At 44.1% G+C, this 24,957-nt stretch overlaps 1 protein-coding gene across 5 annotated transcripts in view; it reads left to right on the plus strand.

Annotated features, from left to right (window-relative positions):
• The window catches only part of RALGAPA1 (Ral GTPase activating protein catalytic subunit alpha 1), a 174,168-nt gene that overhangs the window by 128,591 nt on the left and 20,620 nt on the right, over positions 1-24,957 (plus strand). For 4 of the 5 annotated variants that reach the window (XM_044271450.1, XM_044271453.1, XM_044271451.1 and 1 more), the window contains 4 exons: positions 10,349-10,420; positions 13,365-13,488; positions 14,181-14,336; positions 22,133-22,291. In XM_044271450.1, coding sequence (XP_044127385.1) covers positions 10,349-10,420; positions 13,365-13,488; positions 14,181-14,336; positions 22,133-22,291 — 511 coding nt within the window. Of the gene's footprint in view, positions 1-10,348; positions 10,421-13,364; positions 13,489-14,180; positions 14,337-22,129; positions 22,292-24,957 lie in introns of those variants that run through there. The other variant, XM_044271452.1, reaches the window with a different exon arrangement.

The raw sequence follows: 24,957 nt of genomic DNA on the forward strand, positions 1-24,957 counted from the left end.
GCATAGTGAGTTCATAGAACTTTTTATTTTTTGTCACAAGTTAGCGGAAAATGATGATGATTTTTATTTCATTTTTTTTTCTTACAAAGTCTCATATTCCACTAACTTGCGACAAAAAATAAAAAATTCTAAAAACTTGCCATGCCCCTCACGGAATACCTTGGGGTGTCTTCTTTCCAAAATGGGGTCACTTGTGGGGTAGTTATACTGCCCTGGCAATTTAGGGGCCCAAATGTGTGAGAAGAACTTTGCAATCAAAATGTGTAAAAAATGACCGGTGAAATCCAAAAGGTGCACTTTGGAATATGTGCCCCTTTGCCCACCTTGGCAGCAAAAAAGTGTGACACATCTTGGTATCGCCGTACTCAGGAGAAGTTGGGGAATGTGTTTTGGGGTGTCATTTTACATATACCCATGCTGGGTGAGAGAAATATCTTGGTCAAATGCCAACTTTGTATAAAAAAATGGGAAAAGTTGTCTTTTGCCAAGATATTTCTCTCACCCAGCATGGGTATATGTAAAATGACACCCCAAAACACATTCCCCAACTTCTCCTGAGTACGGCGATACCAGATGTGTCACACTTTTTTGCTGCCAAGGTGGGCAAAGGGGCACATATTCCAAAGTGCACCTTTCGGATTTTGCAGGGCATTTTTTACACATTTTGATTGCAAAGTTCTTCTCACACATTTGGGCCCCTAAATTGCCAGGGCAGTATAACTACCCCACAAGTGACCCCATTTTGGAAAGAAGACACCCCAAGGTATTCCGTGAGGGGCACGGCGAGTTCCTAGAATTTTTTATTTTTTGTCGCAAGTTAGTGGAATATGAGACTTTGTAAGGAAAAAAGAAAAAAAAAGAAAAATCATCATTTTCCGCTAACTTGTGACAAAAAATAAAAAATTCTAGGAACTCGCCGTGCCCCTCACGGAATACCTTGGGGTGTCTTCGTTCCAAAATGGGGTCACTTGTGGCGTAGTTATACTGCCCTGGCAATTTAGGGGCCCAAATGTGTAAGAAGTACCTTGCAATCAAAATGTGTAAAAAATGGCCTGCGAAATCCGAAAGGTGCACTTTGGAATATGTGCCCCTTTGCCCACCTTGGCTGCAAAAAAGTGTCACACATCTGGTATCGCCGTACTCAGGAGAAGTTGGGCAATGTGTTTTGGGGTGTCATTTTACATATACCCATGCTGGGTGAGAGAAATATCTTGGCAAAAGACAACTTTTCCCATTTTTTTTATACAAAGTTGGCATTTGACCAAGATATTTTTCTCACCCAGCATGGGTATATGTAAAATGACACCCCAAAACACATTCCCCAACTTCTCCTGAGTACGGCGATACCACATGTGTGACACTTTTTTGCAGCCTAGATGCGCAAAGGGGCCCAAATTCCTTTTAGGAGGGCATTTTTAGACATTTGGATCCCAGACTTCTCACACTTTCGGGCCCCTAAAAAGCCAGGGCACTATAAATACCCCACATGTGACCCCACTTTGGAAAGAAGACACCCCAAGGTATTCAATGAGGGGCCTGGCGAGTTCCTAGAATTTTTTTTTTTTTTGCATAAGTTAGCAGATATTGATTTTTTTTTTTTTTTTTTTCTCACAAAGTCTCACTTTCCGCTAACTTAGGACAAAAATTTCAATCTTTCGTGGACTCAATATGCCCCTCACGGAATACCTTGGGGTGTCTTCTTTCCGAAATGGGGTCACATGTGGGGTATTTATACTGCCCTGGCTTTTTAGGGGCCCTAAAGCGTGAGAAGAAGTCTGGAATATAAATGTCTAAAAATGTTTACGCATTTGGATTCCGTGAGGGGTATGGTGAGTTCATGGGAGATTTTATTTTTTGACACAAGTTAGTGGAATATGAGACTTAGTAAGAAAAAACAAAAACAAACAAAAAATTTCCGCTAACTTGTGCCAAAAAAAATGTCTGAATGGAGCCTTACCAGGGGGGGGGGGGGTGATCAATGACAGGGGGGTGATCAATGACAGGGGGGTGATCAATGACAGGGGGGTGATCACCCATATAGACTCCCTGATCACCCCCCTGTCATTGATCACCCCCCCTGTAAGGCTCCATTCAGACATCCGCATGATTTTTTACGGATCCATGGATACATGTATCGGATCCACAGAACGCATGCGGACGTCTGAATGGAGCCTTACAGGGGGGTTATCAATGACAGGGGGTGATCAGGGTAATCAGGGTGATCACTCCCCTGTCACTGATCACCCCCCCTGTAAGGCTCCATTCAGACATCCGCATGATTTTTTACGGATCCATGGATACATGGATCGGATCCACAAAACGCATGCGGACGTCTGAATGGAGCCTTACAGGGGGGTTATCAATGACAGGGGGTGATCAGGGTAATCAGGGTGATCACCCCCCTGTCACTGATCACCCCCCCTGTAAGGCTCCATTCAGACATCCGCAGGATTTTTTACGGATCCATGGATCGGATCCACAAAACGCATGCGGACGTCTGAATGGAGCCTTACAGGGGGGTTATCAATGACAGGGGGGTGATCAGGGAGTGTATATGGGTGATCACCCGCCTGTCATTGATCACCCCCCTGTAAGGCTCCATTCAGACGTCCGCATGTGTTTTGCGGATCCGATCCATGTATCCATGGATCCGTAAAAATCATGCGGACGTCTGAATGGAGCCTTACAGGGGAGTGATCAATGACAGGGGGGTGATCAATGACAGGGGGTGATCAGGGAGTGTATATGGGTGATCACCCGCCTGTCATTGATCACCCCCCTGTAAGGCTCCATTCAGACGTCCGTATGCTTTTTGCGGATCCGATCCATGTATCCGTAAAAATCATACGGACGTCTGAACGGAGCCTGACAGGGGGGTGATCAATGACAGGGGGGTGATCAGGGAGTTTATATGGGGTGATCAGGGGTTTATAAGGGGTTAATAAGTGACGGGGGGGGGCGTGTAGTGTAGTGTAGTGTTTGGTGCGACTGTACTGACCTACCTGAGTCCTCTGGTGGTCGATCCTAACAAAAGGGACCACCAGAGGACCAGGTAGGAGGTATATTAGACGCTGTTATGAAAACAGCGTCTAATATACCTGTTAGGGGTTAAAAAATTCGGATCTCCAGCCTGCCAGCGAACGATCGCCGCTGGCATGCTGGAGATCCACTCGCTTACCTTCCGTTCCTGTGAGCGCGCGCGCCTGTGTGCGCGCGTTCACAGGAAATCTCGCGTCTCGCGAGATGACGCCTATTGGCGTTAGTGTGACCTGGGAGAGCCGCCGCGATGACGCCTTTCGGCGTTAGCGTGGCGGCAAGCGGTTAAAGAGAACCTGTCACCGGGATTTTGTGTACAGAGCTGAGGACATGGGTTGCTAGATGGCCGCTAGCACATCCGCAATACTCAGTCCCCATAGCTCTGTGTGCTTTTATTGTGCATAAACACTGATTTGATACATATGCAAATTAACATAAAAGAGTCATATCTTACTTGTGTGACCAGAGAAGTCATATTTTCAAGCTCTGACACATCTCAGGTTAATTTGCATATGTATCAAATCGGTTTTTATACACAATAAAAGCACACAGAGCTATGGGGACTGGGTATTGCGGATGCGCTAGCGGCCATCTAGCAACCCATGTCCTCAGCTCTATACCCAAAATCCCGGTGACAGGTTCCCTTTAAGATAAGAACCGAGCTATTATGACTATTTAGGACGCAGCAGTGGACTGGACACTCGGGCATGAACCGAGGGCCCGCGGCCACTAGGGGCCCTGTGAGAGGCTCCTGGTACCTTTTATCGGTTGGCAGCTTCACCTCTCTGATCGGTGATGCTGCCACTCTCTGAGCTCTGTGCTCCTCCGCACAGGCCTGCCACAGTAACATCACCGAAATGGCCGCCGCCCGTTAGCAGCGGCGGCCATCTTTATCCCCGCAAATGCCAATAACAGGCCAGGCTCTTTTTACAGGCTGCTGCCACTCCGATAATCGCCGCTCTGAGTTCATCCGCACGGGCTGCCTCACATGAAAGTCACTAAGATGGCTGCCGCGTGAGGGCAGCGGCGGCCATATTTAAACCTAGAAGTTCCCACAGTCCGGGCCCGGAAACAATTTTTTTTTTTGTTTACAATTCTGCTGATGGGCCTTTCTGCTGTGCTGCAATGTGTGGTATGTCTGCCACACATAGGCTATTGCTCCCCAGGCCTCTCCGATGTCCTGCAGGCTGGGCTGGCGCTGTGGCAGCGTACGGTTGCTCTGGAACTTTTCCCTTCACAGCCACTGCTATCTCCCTTCCTCTTGTACAGTGCGGACTCTGCAGGAAGCAGACTGTTTCATAAGTGCACGAGATGAGCAGGCAGCACCTACTGAGGAGACAGATAGGGCAAGCAGGTAGCAGGGCCAGCGGAAGGCTTGTATTCTCTCTCTTGTGAGTGTTCTTTTTTAAAATTAAGTCCTGCATCCAGTGCTTTACAGACTCCCGCGTCCAGTGGGTTGCCGGCTCCCGCGTCCAGTGGGTTGCCGGCTCCCGCGTCCAGTGGGTTGCCGGCTCCCGCGTCCAGTGGGTTGCCGGCTCCCGCGTCCAGTGGGTTGCCGGCTCCCGCGTCCAGTGGGTTGCCGGCTCCCGCGTCCAGTGGGTTGCCGGCTCCCGCGTCCAGTGGGTTGCCGGCTCCCGCGTCCAGTGGGTTGCCGGCTCCCGCGTCCAGTGGGTTGCCGGCTCCCGCGTCCAGTGGGTTGCCGGCTCCCGCGTCCAGTGGGTTGCCGGCTCCCGCGTCCAGTGGGTTGCCGGCTCCCGCGTCCAGTGGGTTGCCGGCTCCCGCGTCCAGTGGGTTGCCGGCTCCCGCGTCCAGTGGGTTGCCGGCTCCCGCGTCCAGTGGGTTGCCGGCTCCCGCGTCCAGTGGGTTGCCGGCTCTGTAACAGAAAGACTGTGAGGGATTCTAGATGGAGACGCAGAAGCCACTTAGCTTAATGATTCAACTGTTACGTGGTAAACATAAAAATGTAGTATAGCTAAAAAATGGAGTCAGTGATTTCCTATGCTCCTCATCAGCCCATATCAGGGGGTTTATTCACTGAGAACAATTCACCTAGACTACAGCCAAGCTAATGGTCTGCTATGTTAAACTATAGGGATACATCAATTCAGCTGCAATTCAAGTGAATATGAATAAACCCTATTAGTATTTTTAATCTCCTGACTGCAGTTAACACTAAAGATGATATAAATCTATTCTGAGACTGTCAGCCAAATGTGGGTTTAACATTACTTATGAAGTGCATTCAGTAAAAGATTTATTCACCACAAGCTAAATTTTTCAGAAAATGAAAGTCTAGTCGAAGCAGCCAATTTAGAAAAAGATTAAAATAAATGGGGAATTTTCACTGATTTGACGCACTGGACTAGATATTCAATTCCAATACCAATTCTCCACAATTCTTTCTGTGGGTTTTCAGCCTCTGCGATGTTTCTTGTGCACTCCGGTATTTTTTGTTTCCTGTTGCTGGCTTATTATGTTATCTACAGCAGTGCAAAACCACCTATTCAGAGATCGGTGAAAAACACCTGAACTTCCAACATGCTAATGTTTTTTGCAACTGTCAACGTCAGGGATAATTATTCCTTATTTTTATCATCAGGTATAAAAATATTGGCAATGCCTGGAACTTATAAAAACAAAAGTGGTGCTATGAAAAGAAATTTAAAGAGGTTGTCCGGGTTCAGAGCTGAACCCGGACATACCCTTTTTTTTCACCCAGGCAGCCCCCCTGAGGCTAGCATCGGAGCATCTGATGCGCTCCCTTGCCCTGCGCTAAATCGCGCAGGGCATGGGCTCTTTTGTTTTCAATAACACATGGCAGTGTGTTCGGTGACGTCACCGGCTCTGATGGACGGGCTTTAGTGCTGCCCTAGCCATTTGCAGCCCCATGGAGAGCCCTGGTAAGTCACCGGATCTCCAAAAAAATGCCTTTGCCCTGCGCGATTTAGTGCATGGCAAAGGGGAGCATGAACTGCTCCCAATCTCAAGTCAGGGGGCTGCCGGGGTGAAAATGGAGGTATGTCTGGGCCGCTGGCTATGTCCAGATGTTGCAGAGAGCATTCCTCATGACTGAGGGCCCTCGTCTGTGTGGTAAAGACTGGGTTTTTCAACAGGACAACGCTACAATACACAATGCCCACAGGACAAGGGACTTCTTCCAGGAGAATAACATCACTCTTTTGGCACATCCTGCATGTTCCCCTGATCTAAATCCAATTGAGAACCTTTGGGGATGGATGGCAAGGAAAGTTTACAAAAATGGACAACAGTTCCAGACAGTAGATGGGCTTCGTGCGGCCGTCTTCACCACTTGGAGAAATGTTCCCACTCACCTCATGGAAACGCTTGCATCAAGCATGCCGAAACGAATTTTTGAAGTGATAAACAAAATGGCGGAGCTACTCATTACTGAGTACTCATGTTTGGAAGTTGGATTTCTGTTTTGGGGGGGTTTAGTATTTTTTTTTTGGGAGGTGTGGTCCTAAACTTTTGATCAGCTAAAAAACAGCCTGTTTCAGTTTATTCGTTGTTTTCATTAAATTGATTGCTCAAATTTTTTTTGGTCTCACTCCCATTTCTTCTTGTTGCATGTTGAAGCTCTACTTGGAACCTTGTTAAGATCCAGCCATGCTAAATATGATTTTTTTGCCATTTTTCAAGTGGTCTTAAACTTTTGATCAGGACTGTATTATGGCCAGGAAAAGTATAAGCGGACTCAGTTAATCCAGGGTTGTAGCGATTGGAGACGCATCACAACAAGATTATCGGAACGTGAAAACTCTCCATGCCATAAACTTGCAAGTGATGCTTAATTTGTCAATATGAGGGGCAAATCCATTAAGCACAAATTGTTAGGTGGTCAGATGTCTCTAAGAAATCGGCAGGTACTCCAACGTCGTGCTGTTGTAAGCCACATACTTGATATTGTTTTTCTCATTGGTGTTCCAGCATTCAGAAGCAGTCATTTAGAGTCTGTGGCAGGTGTGTTCAATGAGGACCATCTTGATAATCAAGGCAATTTTCTGGAGATTGTCAAACCTCTTGCTGACTACAGTCTAGTCTTGTAGAAGCACTTAAGAAATGTTTTGCAGAAAGTAAAAAGCCACGATCCAGAGAAAAGAGGAAGAGGGAAGTTTGTCACTTTCCGAAGTAAATCAACGATAACAAATGTCAACGATAAATGAATGTTTTTAATTCAAATGGACTCCACACAAGATGTGTCAACTCACGATCAGTGTGCCATTGTTCGGTATGTTGCTGGTGATAAAGTTAAAGAAAGATTACTGTCTTGTTACAGTTGAAGATTCCAGCAGTAAAAACCTACATCCCATACTTGCTGAATCACTATCTGCTTTAGGACTTAATCTTGAAAAGTGCATAGGTGATTCTTTTGATGGAGCGGCCAATTTGAGTGGGACTTACTCAGGCTTGCAAGCATTTATGAAGGAGGTTCTTCCTACACACATTCACACAGGGTGTTACGCACATGTGCTTAACTTAGTTATTGGCGATGCGAGTACTGTGTGTGTTCCAGCAGTCGGTCTCATTGGGCTCCTTAGCACCTATCAACATTTTTCACTGAATCATACAAAAGGATGAAACTCTGGGAAGACCAGATGAAAAAAAAAGACTGGCAGTTCTAAGCTTAAAAAGCTGGAACGTCGTTTCAGAACAAGGTGGTCAAGCAGACCTAGAGCACTTTGAAAGTTATTTAGAAGCTTTGACGATCATTCCAAAGAGTTAGGCTCCGATCTCTTAATTATCTTGGAACAAGTAAGCGAATCCTCAGATTTTTTTTTCAACCTCTGTTCGCCACGAAGCTCTGAAATTAGGTGAAAACCCCAGCAAATTTGAAACCATCCTGGTAGCTTTTACCTTTGTTCGTATTTTTGACATTACTACCCCTGTATCGGATTATTTGCAATCAACAGGCCTTTATTTTATCCAGGCATGGAGGAATGGTGGATGATGCTGTAAAGCGTTTTGCAGTTGGCAACTCATTTTATAGATTTTATTTTATTTTTTAATTGAGAAGTTGGCAAATGAAAACATTTGTTTGAATAGGAGCTTTTCAGACCTAAGATCCACGAGAAAAGCAGAAGGTACTGATAATAAGAAACATTTTCAGATTTCTTGCTGCAGTGTTATCGTTGAGTAGAGAGTGTGAAGTAAAGATTTTCCACTCATGGAGAACTTTTACAAGCAAATGTCTTGCTTTGATCCCAATCGGTTTGGGGAAATACTGGCCTCTTCAGACAAAATGCAGTTGAATGTTATTTCAGAAGCAGTACCAGTAATAGACCCAGTTGCTCTACGTGAAGAACTAATCTTATTTGCCCCCAGCTGCAAATATATCCGTAAAGGCTTGTTGGATGGCAGTGATGACTGAGGAGGAGAGTGAAGAATTGGTTTCAGATTTGGAAGCTCTAGATCTGAGCCGTCTACGGCTGCTGCAAAGAAGGACTCCTGCTAGAACTGCATGTCTTGTGCTTTCAAACTACTGTATCAGTACTGACGGTGTTCAGCGGCCTTTGAGAATCTCTTCTTGGCATACCAATATTTAATTACACTGAGCACTACACAGTGTACATGTGAAAGATGCTTTTCCAAGTTAAAAATATTAAAGTCAAGACTAAGTCATCTCTTTCACAGCATAACCTGGAGCCATTGATGCTCATTGCAGTAGAAAAGCAAGTTGCACTAAACATAAAGAGTGACAAAGATAAAATCATTGACAGATTTTGTAACATGCAGGTCAGAGCTTCTTATTTGTTAAAACGTGTTTACTTTTACTGAGTGAGTTTAATTTTTTTAATTGTTAATTTAGCTTGTATGTGTGTGTATTTTACAGACATTTGTTTCCTAATATTCTGTGCAGGATTTATTCTAAAATATGCTGTCAACCATTCAGTTGAATGCTAAATATTTTGCAACAAACATTCAAATGTTTACAATTTTTTACAGTGTTTTTTTTATTATGCACTTTTTTCATTTTTTAAGATGCACCTTTTTTCTTATTTGAAGATGCACTGTTATGTCTTGGAATTCGATGCTCACATTTAGGTAATAGGAAGAGATTAGCGGTATTTTCTGTGATGTAAGTTTTCATATTCTATATTTTGTTATCTTATTAAAATGTTCAGCTAAGAAGACATTTGTTACACCTGTTATATTTTGTTAATTTATTAAAACCTTGATTTTGGAAATGTACCATTTTTTTTAATTAGTAAACATTTATTTTTGAACATAGTGAAGAGAAATTCTGTACCAAGTGTAGGTGATGTAGGTGGCGCGATATTTAGGTGGGGCTGTGTGTGGGTGTGGCTTGAGGGTGGGCGGGGGCACAGGGGCCCCATAATCTCATATTGCCCAGGGACCCCTGTTAGGAGGTCTAAGAGCAGAGATAAGGAGCCCGTCAGCTCCCCAACTGACGGAAAAGACCGAAAATCCAAAGGGGGCTACTAGAGCATCTCAGCTATGTACAGAAAAAAGGGACTCCATATCTTTAAAAAGACCAATTAAAAATATTCTTTTTAGCTGAAAATGAGTACAATGCAATAATTAAAAAAAATGCCCCCAAAGGTGTACATAGCCTTTAAAAAATGGACATGGTCATGTGAATGAGCTCTTCTGTTCCAGCACCGAGCTCCCTTCTCCTGTGTTTCCGTTTCCCGCTCGATCGGAAGTTTGACTTGGCCTCAGCAGTGACTGCTGCCACCGCTGAGGCCATTGATTGTCTGACCTGCACATCACACTTTGGTCCTCCAGGGACTGAAAAAAATAACTGAGCTCAGTGAGCACCAGTGACGGTTGATCATTTTTTTATTTACAATTTTTTTTTTTACAATTGCTCCTGAATATACCATCACCAGCATAAATGAAAATCTTGCATGTACGTGTGAAAGAGTGAAACGTCTCTGAGTTTACCAAAATGACATTTAAAATTGGTCTTCTCTAATAGATGATTATACATAACATATGGTGGAACTGGAAATCTGGTCTGGATAAGGGGGGGGGGTCTTCTCAAAGAGGTACATTCCAGAGTAACTTTACTACTGTGCATTTACTTATTTTGTGTGACCAGAATGCCACCTAAGAGTAAGCTGGTGTAGCACCCACATTACACTGGTTCAGAAAGGAGCATATCGCAGGCTACCCAATACTGGTACTAAAAAGATGGAGGTCAGGTGCTCCCAGATGCTTTCTAAAATGCAGTGCCAGGGGTTAGACACCTATATACACCTATATCCTGAGTGCAAAAAATAGTTTTAATTTGAAAGCACATTCCTCCTTTTTATTTTTATTTTTTCAGGAGAAACTTTCATCTTCTCAAGAAAAATGAGAAGTTGCTTCGAGAACTTAGGAATCTAGATTCCAGGCAATGGTGAGTGGTACATTGTGTTTAGTGTCTATATGTTATAATAAAAGGATTGTCTGGATAAAAAAGTAGAGTGAGTTTTCTTTAATTTGCGAGACCGGAACCATAGAACTAAGAGACAGCTCCTCTGATGATGGTGGCATGTTGGTGTGAATATGAAGTGCTGTCTTCCAAAAGGCTCTGAAGTAAATTTAAAGAGGACCTTTCACTAGTATACAAACTAAAAACTAACTCTATCTGTGGGCAGAGCGGCGCCTAGGGGTCCCCCTGCACTTACTAGTATGCCTGGGCGCCGCTCCATTCGCCCGGTATAGGCTCCGGTGTCTCAGCTCCGTCTGTTGTACTGGACTGATTTTTTGTAGGAGGCGTGTCCCTTGCTGCAGCACTGGCCAATCGCAGCACACAGCTCATAGCCAGGCTATGAGCTGTGCACTGCGATTGGCCAGCACTGCAGCAAGGGACACGCCTCCTACAAAAAATCAGTCCAGTACAACTGACTGAGCTTAGACATCGGAGCCTATACCGGGCTAACGGAGCGGCAGCCCAGGCATACTAGTAAGTGCAGGGGGACCCCTGGGCGCCGCTCTGCCCACAGATAGAGTTAGTTTTTAGTTTGTATACTAGTGAAAGATCCTCTTTAACGGAGGGAAAAGCTGCACAAAAGTTGCAAATGTGTGCACAAAATGTTCAAATTTTTCAAATCGTTTTCAATTTTACACCGCACTCCCACTTTTGGAAAAATGAGATGGAGGAGAGTGCGTGGCCTCCCACAGTCTGACCAGGTTTACTACAATTTACTGCAGAGCCCTCTCCCCCCCCCCCCCCCCCCAAATGTTTTTCCATAACCATCCAATGCCTGAAGATCCTGGTAGGTCCTGGTGATGCCAATTGAACCCCTTTATCCAGGAATTAAGAAAATGAAAATACATGAATCTTACTTTATTATAGATATATTCCCAGATACCTGTCATTAGTTAGAATGGCTCGTTTTGTCTGAAGAGCAATCATTAGGAGAAATAAATTGGCTGCCATCCTATTAGTACACACAAAACCTGTCCTAATCACACAGGAAGACAAGTGACTTCACAACTCTGAGCTAAAGATCTGTCTCATCCTCCCTTCTGCTCTGCTTCTCAGTGATTATGATCCTGAATACAGATAAGATCTTCAGATGATTCTCTGTGGGAATGGAGTTCATGAGAAGACAGAGAGGAGGTGGGGATGTGGGTAATGAGCAGCAGCACTTGTATGCAGTCTCCATTACCACAGCCTGTCCTGTCCGTCCTCTCTGTACTTCATGTCTCTTCATGAACTCCATGAGCTCTGCTGTAACTGCTGGGATGGGAGCCAGCTTTGATCCCAGCAGGTTAATCTCTTAGACGCTGCAGTTCAGTAGTAACCATGGCATCGAAGTGATTGACAGAGTCCTAACAAAAGCCCCCAGGCACGCCATCAGTATCTGCCTATTTGGCCCTGCTGGAGATGTTGCCTAAAAGGTTGCTTGTCAGTGTAATACTGCCAGGGTATAATGCCATCGAATACTGTCATAGATCACTACTTCAGGTCCCCAAGCGGGACAAAAAAAAAAGTAAAATTATGTTTAATAAAGGTTAATGAAAAGTTAAAAAATAATAATAAAAACTTCTTTTAACCATAAAATTTACATATTTGGCATTGTCACAATGAGAATAACCCTCAAAATAAATATAACTTCTTATTTTAATTATTGTGCAAAATTGATAAAAGATAGATAATACTTTGAATATCTGGTATCACTGTGTTCGTACGTAATATTTTATTATTACCGCACTGAGAACAGAGGGGAAAAAAAAGCCAATATCGATGGCAGCATTGCTTATTTGTCTTGCATGCCCTCAGCTAATCAATAAATTATGTTCCCCAAAATAGTGGCATTGAAAATACAGTGTGATCCACACAAAAAAACAAGCCGTCATACAGCCTCTGTACGAGGAACGGCGCTCTGCTTGGGGTGCTGTGAGGAGGCCGCAGCGCTCAAGGGAGTACTGCAGCCTCTTCAAACAAATGGTCGGTGGCTGTTTGGAGAGCACATGTGCTCCTTTATTATGAAGACATGCCTTAATAGGGCACATGGAAAGAGATTGCCCACATTGGATGGGGGATAACTATTAGATTTAAATGGAGCCCTACTGTTGGGACTCATCACAAAAATGGGGACCCCATATCTCTCAGGGTTCCCTGAATTGAATGGAGCTGCAGGTCATGCAGTGCTAGTCCGTTCATCTCTTAAAGTTTGGCTAATTCTGGAAAAACCCATAGAACGTAATGAAGCGGCAGTGCGCATTTCTGTTGTTGAATCATTTTATTAAGGTTGAATATGTAATAACATGTACCAGTACAATGTGGAAATCAAATCACAAATAATAATCTCATTAATAGGGTTACACAATCTGAACATAGGTGATCGCACAATTACTAAGCCCCCGACACAAGACATACGGGACAGACAAACTCAGACATCACACATACAACACATAAGGGTAAAGACAAACAACAAGGTATCATTCTGAGATAACCGGAGATGAACTGGTCCGTTCCAGCCAATCAGAGAACTCCTGGGACCCTTTGAAAAAAAGCCATGGCGTCCACAATTTCAAATATTTCTGATCTAGTCCTGCATCTTCAGCAATCCATTCCTCCATTCTGCGCATATTCTCGAACGTCTCTAACCATTCTTTCACAGTGCGCATTTCTGACCTGCCTCTTTGTTCATTTCAGTTGGGGTGACAAGCTGCTCCCAAGTGGTACAAGGTCCCAGTTCTTGTGACTGGTGGTGGTCCCAGTGGTAGGACCCCCAAGATCTAAGAGTTACCCTAGGGGATAGCTTGTAACAACCGGAATGCTCCTTTTAAAAGAGGGAGGTTGTGATTGTTTTCCCTTTTTTAATAATTTTTTTATTCTTCTTTTACAGCCGCGAAACACACAAAATAGCAGTTTTCTACATTGCTGACGGGCAGGAAGATAAACACTCGATACTCTCCAACACGGGCGGCAGTCAGGATTATGAGGACTTTGTGGCTGGGCTTGGGTGGGAGGTAGGAACTCTTCACTTTCCACTTAAGTGTCTCTATAATTTGTCACCTGAGTGTATCTCTTGAGTGTTTACATGTCTTCGTGATGAGGCGGTATGCATCATAATCACTTTTTTTATTTATTTATTTATTACTGTACTGGAAAGCCTACTGCGATTTGCATTTTCAGTGCCCTTAATAACAGTTAGTGATAACTATGCATCTGTTGTATAGATCCGCACCATGGGGCAGATTAGTCACAGCCCTGTGGTATATGCTGGTCTGCAATAACCAGGCGCGCTGCCAGATGCTGCTCCGGATTTATGATGAGGCACCTACCTCTTCATTTATTAGGCGCAGCATCCGTCAGTCTATGCACGTGAACTGAAATGTACTCAAGCCCCTGGCTGGCATAGATTTTGGCGGTGTTCTTCACCAGTAAATTGACGCAGAAGATGATAAATGTGGCAGCAGAAAAACGGCACTTATGCAAAAAAAAAAATTGAGCAAGTGCCATTGAAAAAGTTGCAATCATGTAGTTTGCGACTTTTTCACGCCCCTGTGTATCTGGCACATATGTTGGGAGTTGAGTGTGCACCTTGAATGGGATATGTACAAGACCTAAGCATCTTATATATTTTATTTTTGTAAATTCTAGAATTATTAGTACTGTTTTTTAGGAGGTATTCAGCCTCTAATATATGTCATGTCTGCAGGTGAATCTAGCTAACCACTGTGGCTTCCTGGGAGGGCTTCAGAGGAACAAGAGCACTGGACTGAGCACTCCTTATTTCACCACTTCTATGGTAGAAGTCATGTTCCACGTGTCCACTCGGATGCTTTCTGACTCAGACGACTGTTTAACAAAAAAGGTAAGAGAGAAATGATATGAAGTGACTCCCGCAGGTCCCTGTGTCCGGCCAAGAGCCAGCCTTACACAGTAAGCCAGAGTCTCCCAGTCACACAACTTTTCCAAACTATCTACGCAATTTCTGTTCCTACAGAGTGTATACTATACAAACTGGCAGTGCTCATTGTATATATGTGACATGCTCTGTAAATAACCCTATGGGATTTATGTAATGGGATTGTCCCGTCATTACATATCATCCTCAATGTGTAGATCCTAGTCATTATTACATGCTGGACCAGGACCAATTTTTGCAGTAGCATGGAAGTACAGCTAAGAAGATCTTTTTTTTTTTGCAGAGGAAATAAAAATGGTGGAAGGAGGCTGATTGTCTATAGCAGGGATCAGGATATCAATGAGCAATAAAGCACAAAACCGGAATACGGTTATATAGCACAAATAGAACGCAAGTGTCAAAAATGAATATCTCCTAGATGGGACAAACCCAGGTACTCAGCATATACAAAAATATATATACACAAATATATCTTTATTGAAATCGATAAAACAAATAACTAGATGCTTAATTTGGCAAAGACAGACACAACCACATGGAGAGTGCACAAAATACGTCGGGACATCAAGTTATAGCATTGCAGGTAGTGGAAAAGGTGGGATGGAAAAACAAGTACAAATAAATACAAAATCAAACCATGTGGCTCCCCCCACCTAGATAAAAGACTATGATTCACAACATATACACAATACAGACCCGGCTAGTGGCACCTCCAAGAGACCCCTACACAATGTTTTGCGTCGGCTTCCTCAGGGGTTGATTTTGTATTTATTTGTACTTGTTTTTCCATCCCACCTTTTCCACTACTTGCAATGCTATAACTTGATGTCCCGACGTGTTTTGTGCACTCTCCATGTGGTTGTGTTTGTCTTTGCCAATTTATGCTTCTATTTATTAGTTTTAGCTATTTCAATAAAGATATTTTTTTATATACATTTTTGGTATATGCTGAGTGCCTGGGTTCGTCTCATCAAGATGCTATAGCAGGAATCAGTAACCTTTGGCACTCCAGCTGCTGTGAAACTACAACTCCCAGCATGCAAACATGATTTGTTCTTCTAACTATCATAGAAGTGAATGAAGCATTCTGGGAGTTGTGGTTTCTGAACAGCTGGAGTGCCGGTGGTTGCTGGTCCCTGGTCTATAGTCTGCTTTCAGCAGTGCAGATTAGCAGCAGAGACAAGTAGGAAACATGGAAGTAGAGAATAAAAAGGGTATTTTTGTGGTAGAAACACTGCAGATTACTTTTAAAAGACCATTTACTCCAAAACTATTTTTGAACACGTTATGCGAGCTCCAGGAGTCTAGACCAGGCCTGCAGAGTTACACTCCCGACTCCTTCATTAATGGCCAATAATTGCTAATTTTGGTAGAGAACACAGAAGATGGGAGAACTGATTATTTATCACCACTAGAACACACTGATTATAGTATAAGAGACAGGGGAGAACACAGGAGAGGTGAGAACCGATTATCCATCACCATTAGAACATTCTGCTTATAACTGATTATAGTATAAGGACAGGAGAAAACACAGGAGAGGTGAGAGCTGATTATCTATCACCACTAGAACACCCTGCTTATCACTGATTATAGTAGAAGGACAGGAGAGAACAGAGGAGAGGTGAGAACTGATTATCTATTACCCTAGAACACCCTACATATTACTGTTTATAATAGAAGAACAGGAGAGGTGTGAAATTATTATCTTTCACCAATAAAATACTCTGCTTATCATTGATTATAGTATAAGGACAGGAGAGAGAAATACTGATTATCTATCGCCACTAGAACACCTTGCTGTTATAGATGAATAAGGCTATACTAGTGCCGGTTAGACTGCACACCACACGTGCAGGGGTACTGCTCCATCATACAGTTAAGTAGATTACCTGATTCAGGGCCTCTGTACAGCTTCTGATGAGGTGTCCGCAAAAGGGATACATGAAACGCGTTGAGCAAGTTAGGCTACTGACGTTAATAAGGAGATCTTATTTTTGAAGCGGTCACTGTTCTGAATCTCTGGTGTCCTTTTAGCCATAGGTTCCATCTGCCTATGGATATATTAATACAAGGGTAAACTCTATATTTTTATTATTCTTATCTGGAATAAAACTTAATTTTTTTTGTTTTAACCATCTTGTGCAGGTAGTTAGGTTATAGATGAATAAGGGCCTTAGATTGATGGAGCATAAAATTCCTTTGAAAATTAATAAATACATTAAATACACAATATTATTAACAGATTAATAATGTTTTAAGCCAGAATTTCACAACCCAAACCCCACAGCCCTGGTCTGGACAGTACACCTACCAGGTATAAGGCATTTGTTCCCTGCAGGAGAAGTTTTGTTGTATGTGCTGTTAGGGGGAGGATAAGGGGGATGCACTCTCTTTTAGAGAATTGTAGGATAACAATTACCAATAAGATTTCTATTAAGATGACCCTGCTGGAATCTGGCTGTAAGCTTCTGAGGTGGGTGAAGATTAAAGGATGTTCCAGAATTTTACCATTGATGGCCTGTCCTCATGATAGCCCATTCATTTTTTTAACCAAGCCTCTTGCTCCTGATTTGTGGCACCAAAAAGTCACAAGGTTTTGACTCTTAGCCGTTGTGTCACTTTTGTTACAAGTAGGCAGGGCATCAACAGAAGCGCATGGGTCCTACATGGGCTGCAACCGCTGCAAGCCGTGCCTGATACCTACACAAGCTGATACTTTGCGTAGATTTTAGAGTGCGGTGCACGTACCTGCCTAGGTGTGCCAAAATTAATAAGAGGTGGGCGTCTCTTTTGGAGCATCTCACACCATCGCAAACTGCATCAAGCGTGTCTTTACAAACGCCAATCTTGATAAATTTTTTTTTACATGTTTGCACATGCATTTAGTAAGTTACGTATGTGTTTGGTTCATGTGAAATGCAAATGCAGATCCACCAGGCGAGCCAAGTGCACACTTACCGTAAAATGTGTGGCGGTTTGTCTGCAGAAGTATTTGTTTTTGATGCTGTGCAATAAATTCTGCATTAGTGCTAACAAGTCCAGGTCTCGGATCTTGGCCCTTGTCAGGGGTGCGCATCCTCCCCCCGGCTCCTCCAGACATGCATCTTCCGAGGTGTTAATCCAGTCAGTGGGAACATTAATGAGCGCACGCTGGATAGCTGGGGATGCAGGAAGTGGGAACTGCTTGACCTCAGCATGGAGTTTAATGCCTCTAATTAAATTAGAACGATGGAGCATTGGGATCTGGCCATGCCTCGGGCTCTAGCTGTGCGCTATGGATCCTCCTGTGCCTCACGTACAAAGACAACTCCATTTCATCATCGTTACTGTAAGGAAAAATGATCTGAGGGGAAAGCCATATGTCCTTACCATTTACTTCTCTATACGTTGTTCTAGTTTTGTCTATGTATCTATGCCCCTTATTTTACATTAATGTGTCAGTGTAATGCAGGGGAAGTAACTACATTCGGCATTGCGCTGAGGTTCTGACACTGTAGAGCTGCTTCTGTAGACTGAATGTATAATATATCATGACACTGGGGTCCTGACGGGGGCTTTAGGTGTCCGTGTGTCTGGCATTGACATCGAGGAAACACTGATCACTGGTGATTTTTCTTCCCCTGATCAACAAAGGAATTATCCAGACGGTAAACGGGTTGATGGGCATAAAAAACTGATATATTGGTGTTAAGGTGTGAAATGAATTGACTTAATAATTTTTCCGGACATTCTGAGGTTTTCTTCTTAGTTGATGTGCCATCACCGGGAGCCACCAGTCAATTCATAGGAGGATCTGCACGAAACGACCCTTCTGAGGGGTTGACCCCACAGCTCCAGACGCTCCCTCTGCCGGCAGATTAACATGGCCGCCCATGTCATGTGATCTTTATAATCTCGCAGTAACAGTGCACGAGCTGATAATACGCCTACGGATCCAGGTCAACCAATTTTAGCGGCATGCACAGAATCGACAATTTGTTTCTGTAGGCATATCCTCTGCGCATGCAGTGCCTCCGCAAGATTATCAAGGCCGCATGAGATGAGCCGCCATATCGATCTGCTGGCAAAGTGGGGAATAGTCTGTAGATGGATAGTCCTTCACTGACTGAGGGTTCGTTCAGATGAACATATAGATTGGTGCAAATAAATTCACTGATCCTTAGGCCTCATGCACTTGACCATTGTTTGGGTCGGATGCGGACCCATTCACTTTAATGGGGCCGCAAGAGATGCGTACGTCACTCCGTGTTCTGTCCGCATCCGTGGATCCGTTCCGCGGCCCCGCTAAAAAAATATAACATGTCCTATTCTTGTCCGCGTTTTGCGGACAAGAATAGGCATGTATATTGCCGGCGCCCATTCCGCAAATTGCGAAAGGCAACACGGGTGGCTTCCAGTTTTTGCGGATCCGCGGTTTGCGGACCGCAAAAAAACGGCACGGCCGTGTGCATGAGGCCTTACTTTATTGTAATCCTTCCGGTCATGATATTGAGATGAGAAGTCCTACCGAACAGGAAGCGCCTATTTCGAGGCTCAGTGGCCAGAGTAAAAATTGTGCTAATTCAGGATTTATTTATTTATTAATTTTGTAAGATGTAAAATTTTAAAAAAAAATAATTAAAAATTCTTAAATCTTTCATGTAAAAAATTGATTATATTTCTGATGACACATTCCCTTTAATACGGTACAGATAAAGCAGACTTGCAGGTAGTGTAATACCGTATTCCGCTGCCTATAGAAAGCTTTATGACCACTACGTCAGAGGCATAATGCATGTGTCATTACAGCTTCAGAACCCCTGGATTATATATTTCCATCGGCAGGGCGTTCCTTGTATCACGGTGAATCTCCCTCCTAACATCCTCCGTCATGGCCGGCTTTGTTTGTGATGGCGTCTAGAGAGCAGAGATCCGTGCGCGATACCCTGGTGCTGGCAGCCAAAGTTCTGCTTTAGATTAGGACATTATTGGATCAAAATTGCATTTAGTTTTGCCTCCAGGTTCCATTTACTTCACATTTCTCTTAGGTTCAGTTAGTACAAGGTCTGACGGCACAAGACGTATCGCAGGAGCCCAAGCGAGTAGATGATGTTACACAGCAGGACAATATGTCAGAGATGGTCTTTCAGAGGAGCATTTCAAGAGAGAGAGAAATCCGATTGAAACTGTGTTTACAGCATTCTGGGGTGTGACCACAAATGGAGGCCAGCGTAGGTCAGCCATGTTGATTATAGAGACTCTGCACGTTACAGCCGACCATGCACAACGGGGTTAAATGAAAAACATGGGAACTGCCCATACTGGGGTTTATAGGCCTCCCCAAAAGTGTTCCACTGCCCCCATGAGCCATAAAAGAAAAATACTGTACTATATATTTCTTTGTTTTAAGGGTTTTTATTTTAATTTATGTAATTTTTGATGTTTCCTTTTTTAACTATAATGTATCGGAATAATTATATATGTAAGGACGTTTCTAAAGTTTACCCTAACATATATGCTAAGCATTGGCCCTGGGGATTGCAGTGCTGGGACCAAACCCAGGAAGCCTTTCACTTCTGAATGACCACCAAGTATTCCAGCAGTCATTAAAGGCGTATTCCCTTCTGAGCGATTTATTGGCAGGTCCTCTGATTGGTAATCCCGATCTTGTTTTTTTTTTCTGGCCGTAACGTTTTTATTTTTCGGTCAATGTAGACCTTGTTTTTTGAGGGATGTCTATTTTTTAGTGACACAGTTTTCCTATAACTTAAGTTTTCCTAACTTCTTTTGGGGTGGTGATGACAATCTGCAGGCAGCATGTTACAGCAGGAGGAGCTACGTAAGCGAGAATAGTACTCGCTTCCATAGCCTGTTCTCGGGAGGTTTACCAACTCTCAGGAGAACAGCTCGTCTTCTCTCTGGCTGTGGACTGGTTGGCAGTGATTGGACAGCGTCACAGCCAGGGAGAAGGTGGCGCCCACTGAGAAGAGCGCCAGTTCTACTAATAAGCATACTACAGTAGGGACATAGTGGCACAACGGAAAGGACAATCTGCTGGAGGTGGGCTACATGCTCTGGTATTAGTAAAAAAAAATAAAAAATCACCTTAAGGCTAGATGCACACGACCGTATGTGTTTTGTGGTCTGCAAATTGCGGATCCGCCCCCTCAAAAAACGGATGAAGTCTGTATGGCATCCGTTTTTTTTTTTTTTTTTTTTTTTTTGCGGATCCATTGTAACAATGCCTATCCTTGTCCTTCAAACGGACAATAATAGGACATGTTCTATATATTTTTTTTTGCGGGTCTATGGAACGGAGCAACGGATGCGAACAGCACACAGAGTGCTGTCCGCATCTTTTGTGGCCCCATTGAAGTTAATAGATCCGCACCCAAGCCGCAAAAAATGCGGCTCGGATACGGAACCAAACCACGTTCAGGGTCCATTCGCTCGTCCGCAAAAGGGTCCACACCCGTTCCGCAATTTTGCGGAACGGGTGCGGACCCATTAATTCTCTATGGGCCCGGACGTGAAGCGGAGAGCACACTATGTGCTCTCCGCTTCCGCAATTGTGGAGCGCGGCCCCGAACTTCCGGGTTTCGGCACCGAACTTCCAGTCCGCAGCTCTGCAAAAGATAGAACATGTCCTATTCTTGTCCACAGCTGCGGACAAGAATAGGCATTTCTATAGCGGGTGCCGGCCGGCTGTGTTGCGGGTCCGCAACACACCACGGACGTGTGAATGGACCCTCATGTGCATGTAGCCTAAATAGCATGTTATCTTTATTATACAGCTGATGGTGATCATGGGAATACATATTTATGTGTTGTGTGAGGTTTATTTACCACTTAGAAAAATATATAAAATCTCCTGTGGAATTTTTTTTTTTTTTTATAAACTTCATTAATCTGTTTTTTTTTGTTTTTTTTTTACATTGAGCAGCCAGTGCTGGTAGCACCAAGAATGTATAGAGACACATAAATTTCTAGGCGGGATAAGAGAGGAACGTCACAGTGCAGAGCCGTAAAGATGCTCCAGAATTGTTGTTCTATGGGAAATGTGTTTATAATCTGGACTGGTGACAGGTCCTCTTTAAATCAGTATTCCCATCTGGGCAGTTATGGTGAATCCTCAGGATAGATAAGTGGAGGCACTACCTCTGCGAAAGGGGCCCTTCTCACACCCCTGTGTATGGAGAGGTGCACATATAAGCATGGCTCTCGCCATTCGCTTCTATAGGATAACCAAAAACTGTTAACTGGCTACACCTTCCCCCCCAAAGCAAATGCTGAGATCCTTACGTGCGTGGTCACCTCTCCATTCACAGCAGCGTGAGATGGGACCAGTTCTCCAGATAGGTGCAGGTCCCACCTCTGGAATATGCTCCTGGATGACTTCTATGCCGTATATATTTGGACAGGCCATAAATGTCCAGATGGGGATTATCCCTCTTGGGGGTGGGAAGAAGTGAAGTGTCCTGATCTCTTGGTGCAGGAATGCCGTCCTTTTGTTCTCCGCATGTCCCCGTCGTCCTGTGTGTATAATCCAGTTCTAAAAGTTTTGTCATTGTGTTCAGCACGCACCATTTCTCACCTTCACACATTATTGTCTGCCTGTTCTTACAGGGCTTAACGCAGCAAAGTAGATTACATTTCCCCCCGGCAAATTAAATTTCATAACAGCTGGCTTTCATTTTTATTCCCAATTATACTCATTCACTTTTTTTTTCTGCCTCTTTCAATTTCCTTTACCTCTGAAGCTTCGCCACCTCGGCAATGATGAAGTGCATATCGTCTGGTCGGAGCACAGCAGAGAGTATCGTCGAGGCATTATACCCACCGAGTTCGGGGATGTGCTACTAGTTATCTATCCCATGAAGAATCATATGTTCAGCATCCAGATTATGAAGAAACCCGAAGTAAGATGCTACCTGTCTTTTCATTCTGTCCTAATTAAAGTGACGCTAACCCTTTCTCATCACAGGAGCTATGGCGTGTCACATGGGGAGGTGATCAACTTTTCTATAGTTTATTATTATTTTTTTTACTAGATCACTCTGTATGGGATAGCGGAGACTGTAGTAAAAAGTGGAAACCAATTTTTTTTCTTTTGTCCTCCGTTGGTATAATAGGATCTGTTTAACATATGTGCCGAATATAGCTCCTCCCGCGTACGGTAAAGAGGCACTGCAGACCCAGCGTGAAAAGAGCGTGTGTTAGAGAGGTTTTCCGCTTTTTAGTAACTACAGCTTATTTGTTGTTCCGCATTTTTCCCAAATACTTATTTTATATCAATTCCTCAGGGATTTTTATTTAAAGAAATGGCATTAACCGCTTGAGTACCGACCCTTTTTTGGTATTATAGTTGTCCAGGATTTTACAAGTCATGGTCTATCCTCAGGATAGGCCAACAATATCTGATGGGGTCAGGGGGTAGTGGATGGAGCTTTTCACTGCAGTGAAGTGAACAGGAGCAGAGCTGCAGTTACCAGCTCCGTCCACTACACAATGGATGGAGCTATGTAGTCCTGGTGGTGGACCTACTCCGAAACAGCTGATCGGCGGAGTGTGGGATGTCGGACCCCTGCCAATCAGACACGGATGGCCTGTATTGATGATAGCCTATTACTTGTAAAATCTGGATAATTCCTTTAAAGGTGTTGTCCCGTCTCTTATATTGGGGGCATATTTCTAGGATATGCCACCTCTGTGACCTGCACCTACAGCGAAGTGAAGAAGGGTGCACTGCACATGTGTGGCCACCCTCCATTCATTTCTGAAGGACTGCCAATTTCAGTCAGCCCCATAGAAGTGAATGAAGTGGTGGCTGCTCTTGCCATTCATTTCAATGGGACTTCCAAAAATACCAAAGCGCACTGCTCAGCTATCTTTACTCCCATAGAACTGAATGGAGTGCGTGCCCGGTGTGTCCTCCTTCAACTTGTGGGCTACTTTCTAAACATAGGTGCAGGTCCCAGAGGTGGGATCCACACCTATCCAGTGGCGTAGCGTGGGTTGGCAGCACCCGGGGCACCCCCCCCCCTCCTCTTTTTACAGATAATGTAGTAGATATCACCTGAGGTCCTATGTAACACAGTGATAACTGTCTGTGTACAGATAATGTAGTAGATGGGTGAGAGGCCCCAGATTTCAGAACACGCACAGTGTGACCTGAAGTCTGGGGCCAGGATGCGGTAGTGTGGACCATATTCTATATCCACCCTCCCATCACTACAGAACATACAGGGTAGTACAGCCCCACATACCTTTTACATCCAGTGATGTCTCCTTTGATGTAGATGTTCTCTTTCCTCATCTTCTCCTTTCAGACCAGACCAACATTTTTCAGCCATTTCTCGTCTCTGCAGTTTGGCAAAAAAAAAATCTTAGTTTACTGCTTTTCCATCATCCTCCCATCTTCTGGACAACTCATCCTACCACCCCCAATACTGTGCCGCTGTGCTCCCCAATACTATACTGCAGAAACAGATAAACCCCCTGATAATAGTAGTACCATGCAGATAGTGCCCTTCAATAATTATTGGCACACAGTGCCCTAAAATAACTGCGCCCAGAAAATAGTGCCCTTGACACTAATAGTGTAAACATAACGTCCCCTGAAAATAATTGTGGTAAGCTGATACTGTGCCAAGGTGCCCCCACAGTAATAGTGCTTCCAAAAGTCCCACCAATAAGAATAATTCTCTGCTAGAGCACACATGGTAGTAATAGTGCTCCTATAGTGCCCCAACATGTCCCCACTGTGCCCCAGAAGTAATAATGCTCCGATAGTGCCCTTTACTAGTAATCATGTTCCCCCTAGACCCCCAGTAGTAATAAAGCCTACCATAATGCCCCCCAGTAGTAATAATTCTCCTTATAATGTGACAGTGCAAAAACCACCCCCTTTTAATGCCCCTAGTTGAGCTAATGTCCCCATAGTGCCCCCATAATTTTCCAGTATAAAATTCCCCTATAAAGTGCCCCCAGTAAATGCCCCCCATAGTGCTCCTCTCCCCCTCCCTCCTAGTGCCGCCCAAAATGTACCACTATAAAATGCCCCATATATAATGCCCCAATAGATGCCCTCAGTTTCCCCCATAATTTGCAAGTATAAAATACCCCTTCTTAGTGCCCCCGTAGATGACCCTATAGTACTCCTCTCCCCCCTTCTCCATAGTACCCACCATAATGTGTCCCAGTATAAAATGCCCATATACAGAGCCCCCAATATAAAATACTCCTCCTTTGTGGTTTCAGTAGATGCCCCCATAGTGCCACCCAATAATGTGCCAGTAAAAAGTTCCCCCAATAATGTGCCAGTAAGATGTGTCCCCACAGTGCCCCCCAATAATGTGCCAGTAAGATGTGCCCCCACAGTGCCCCCCAATCATGTGCCAGGGAGAAGTGCCTCCCATAGATGGCCCCCCAATCATGTGCCAGTAACAAGTGCCCCCCAATCGTGTGCCAGTAGCCAGTATTGTACCATATAAAAAATAAACACATACCTCCATAGCAGCGATGCGATGCAGGCCTCTTCCGGCCTGTGTCCCGCGCATTTTTTTTGTGGTTTTTTTTTAACGTT

Source organism: Bufo gargarizans, chromosome 11, assembly GCF_014858855.1.
Source record: "Bufo gargarizans isolate SCDJY-AF-19 chromosome 11, ASM1485885v1, whole genome shotgun sequence".
NCBI lineage: Eukaryota > Metazoa > Chordata > Amphibia > Anura > Bufonidae > Bufo > Bufo gargarizans.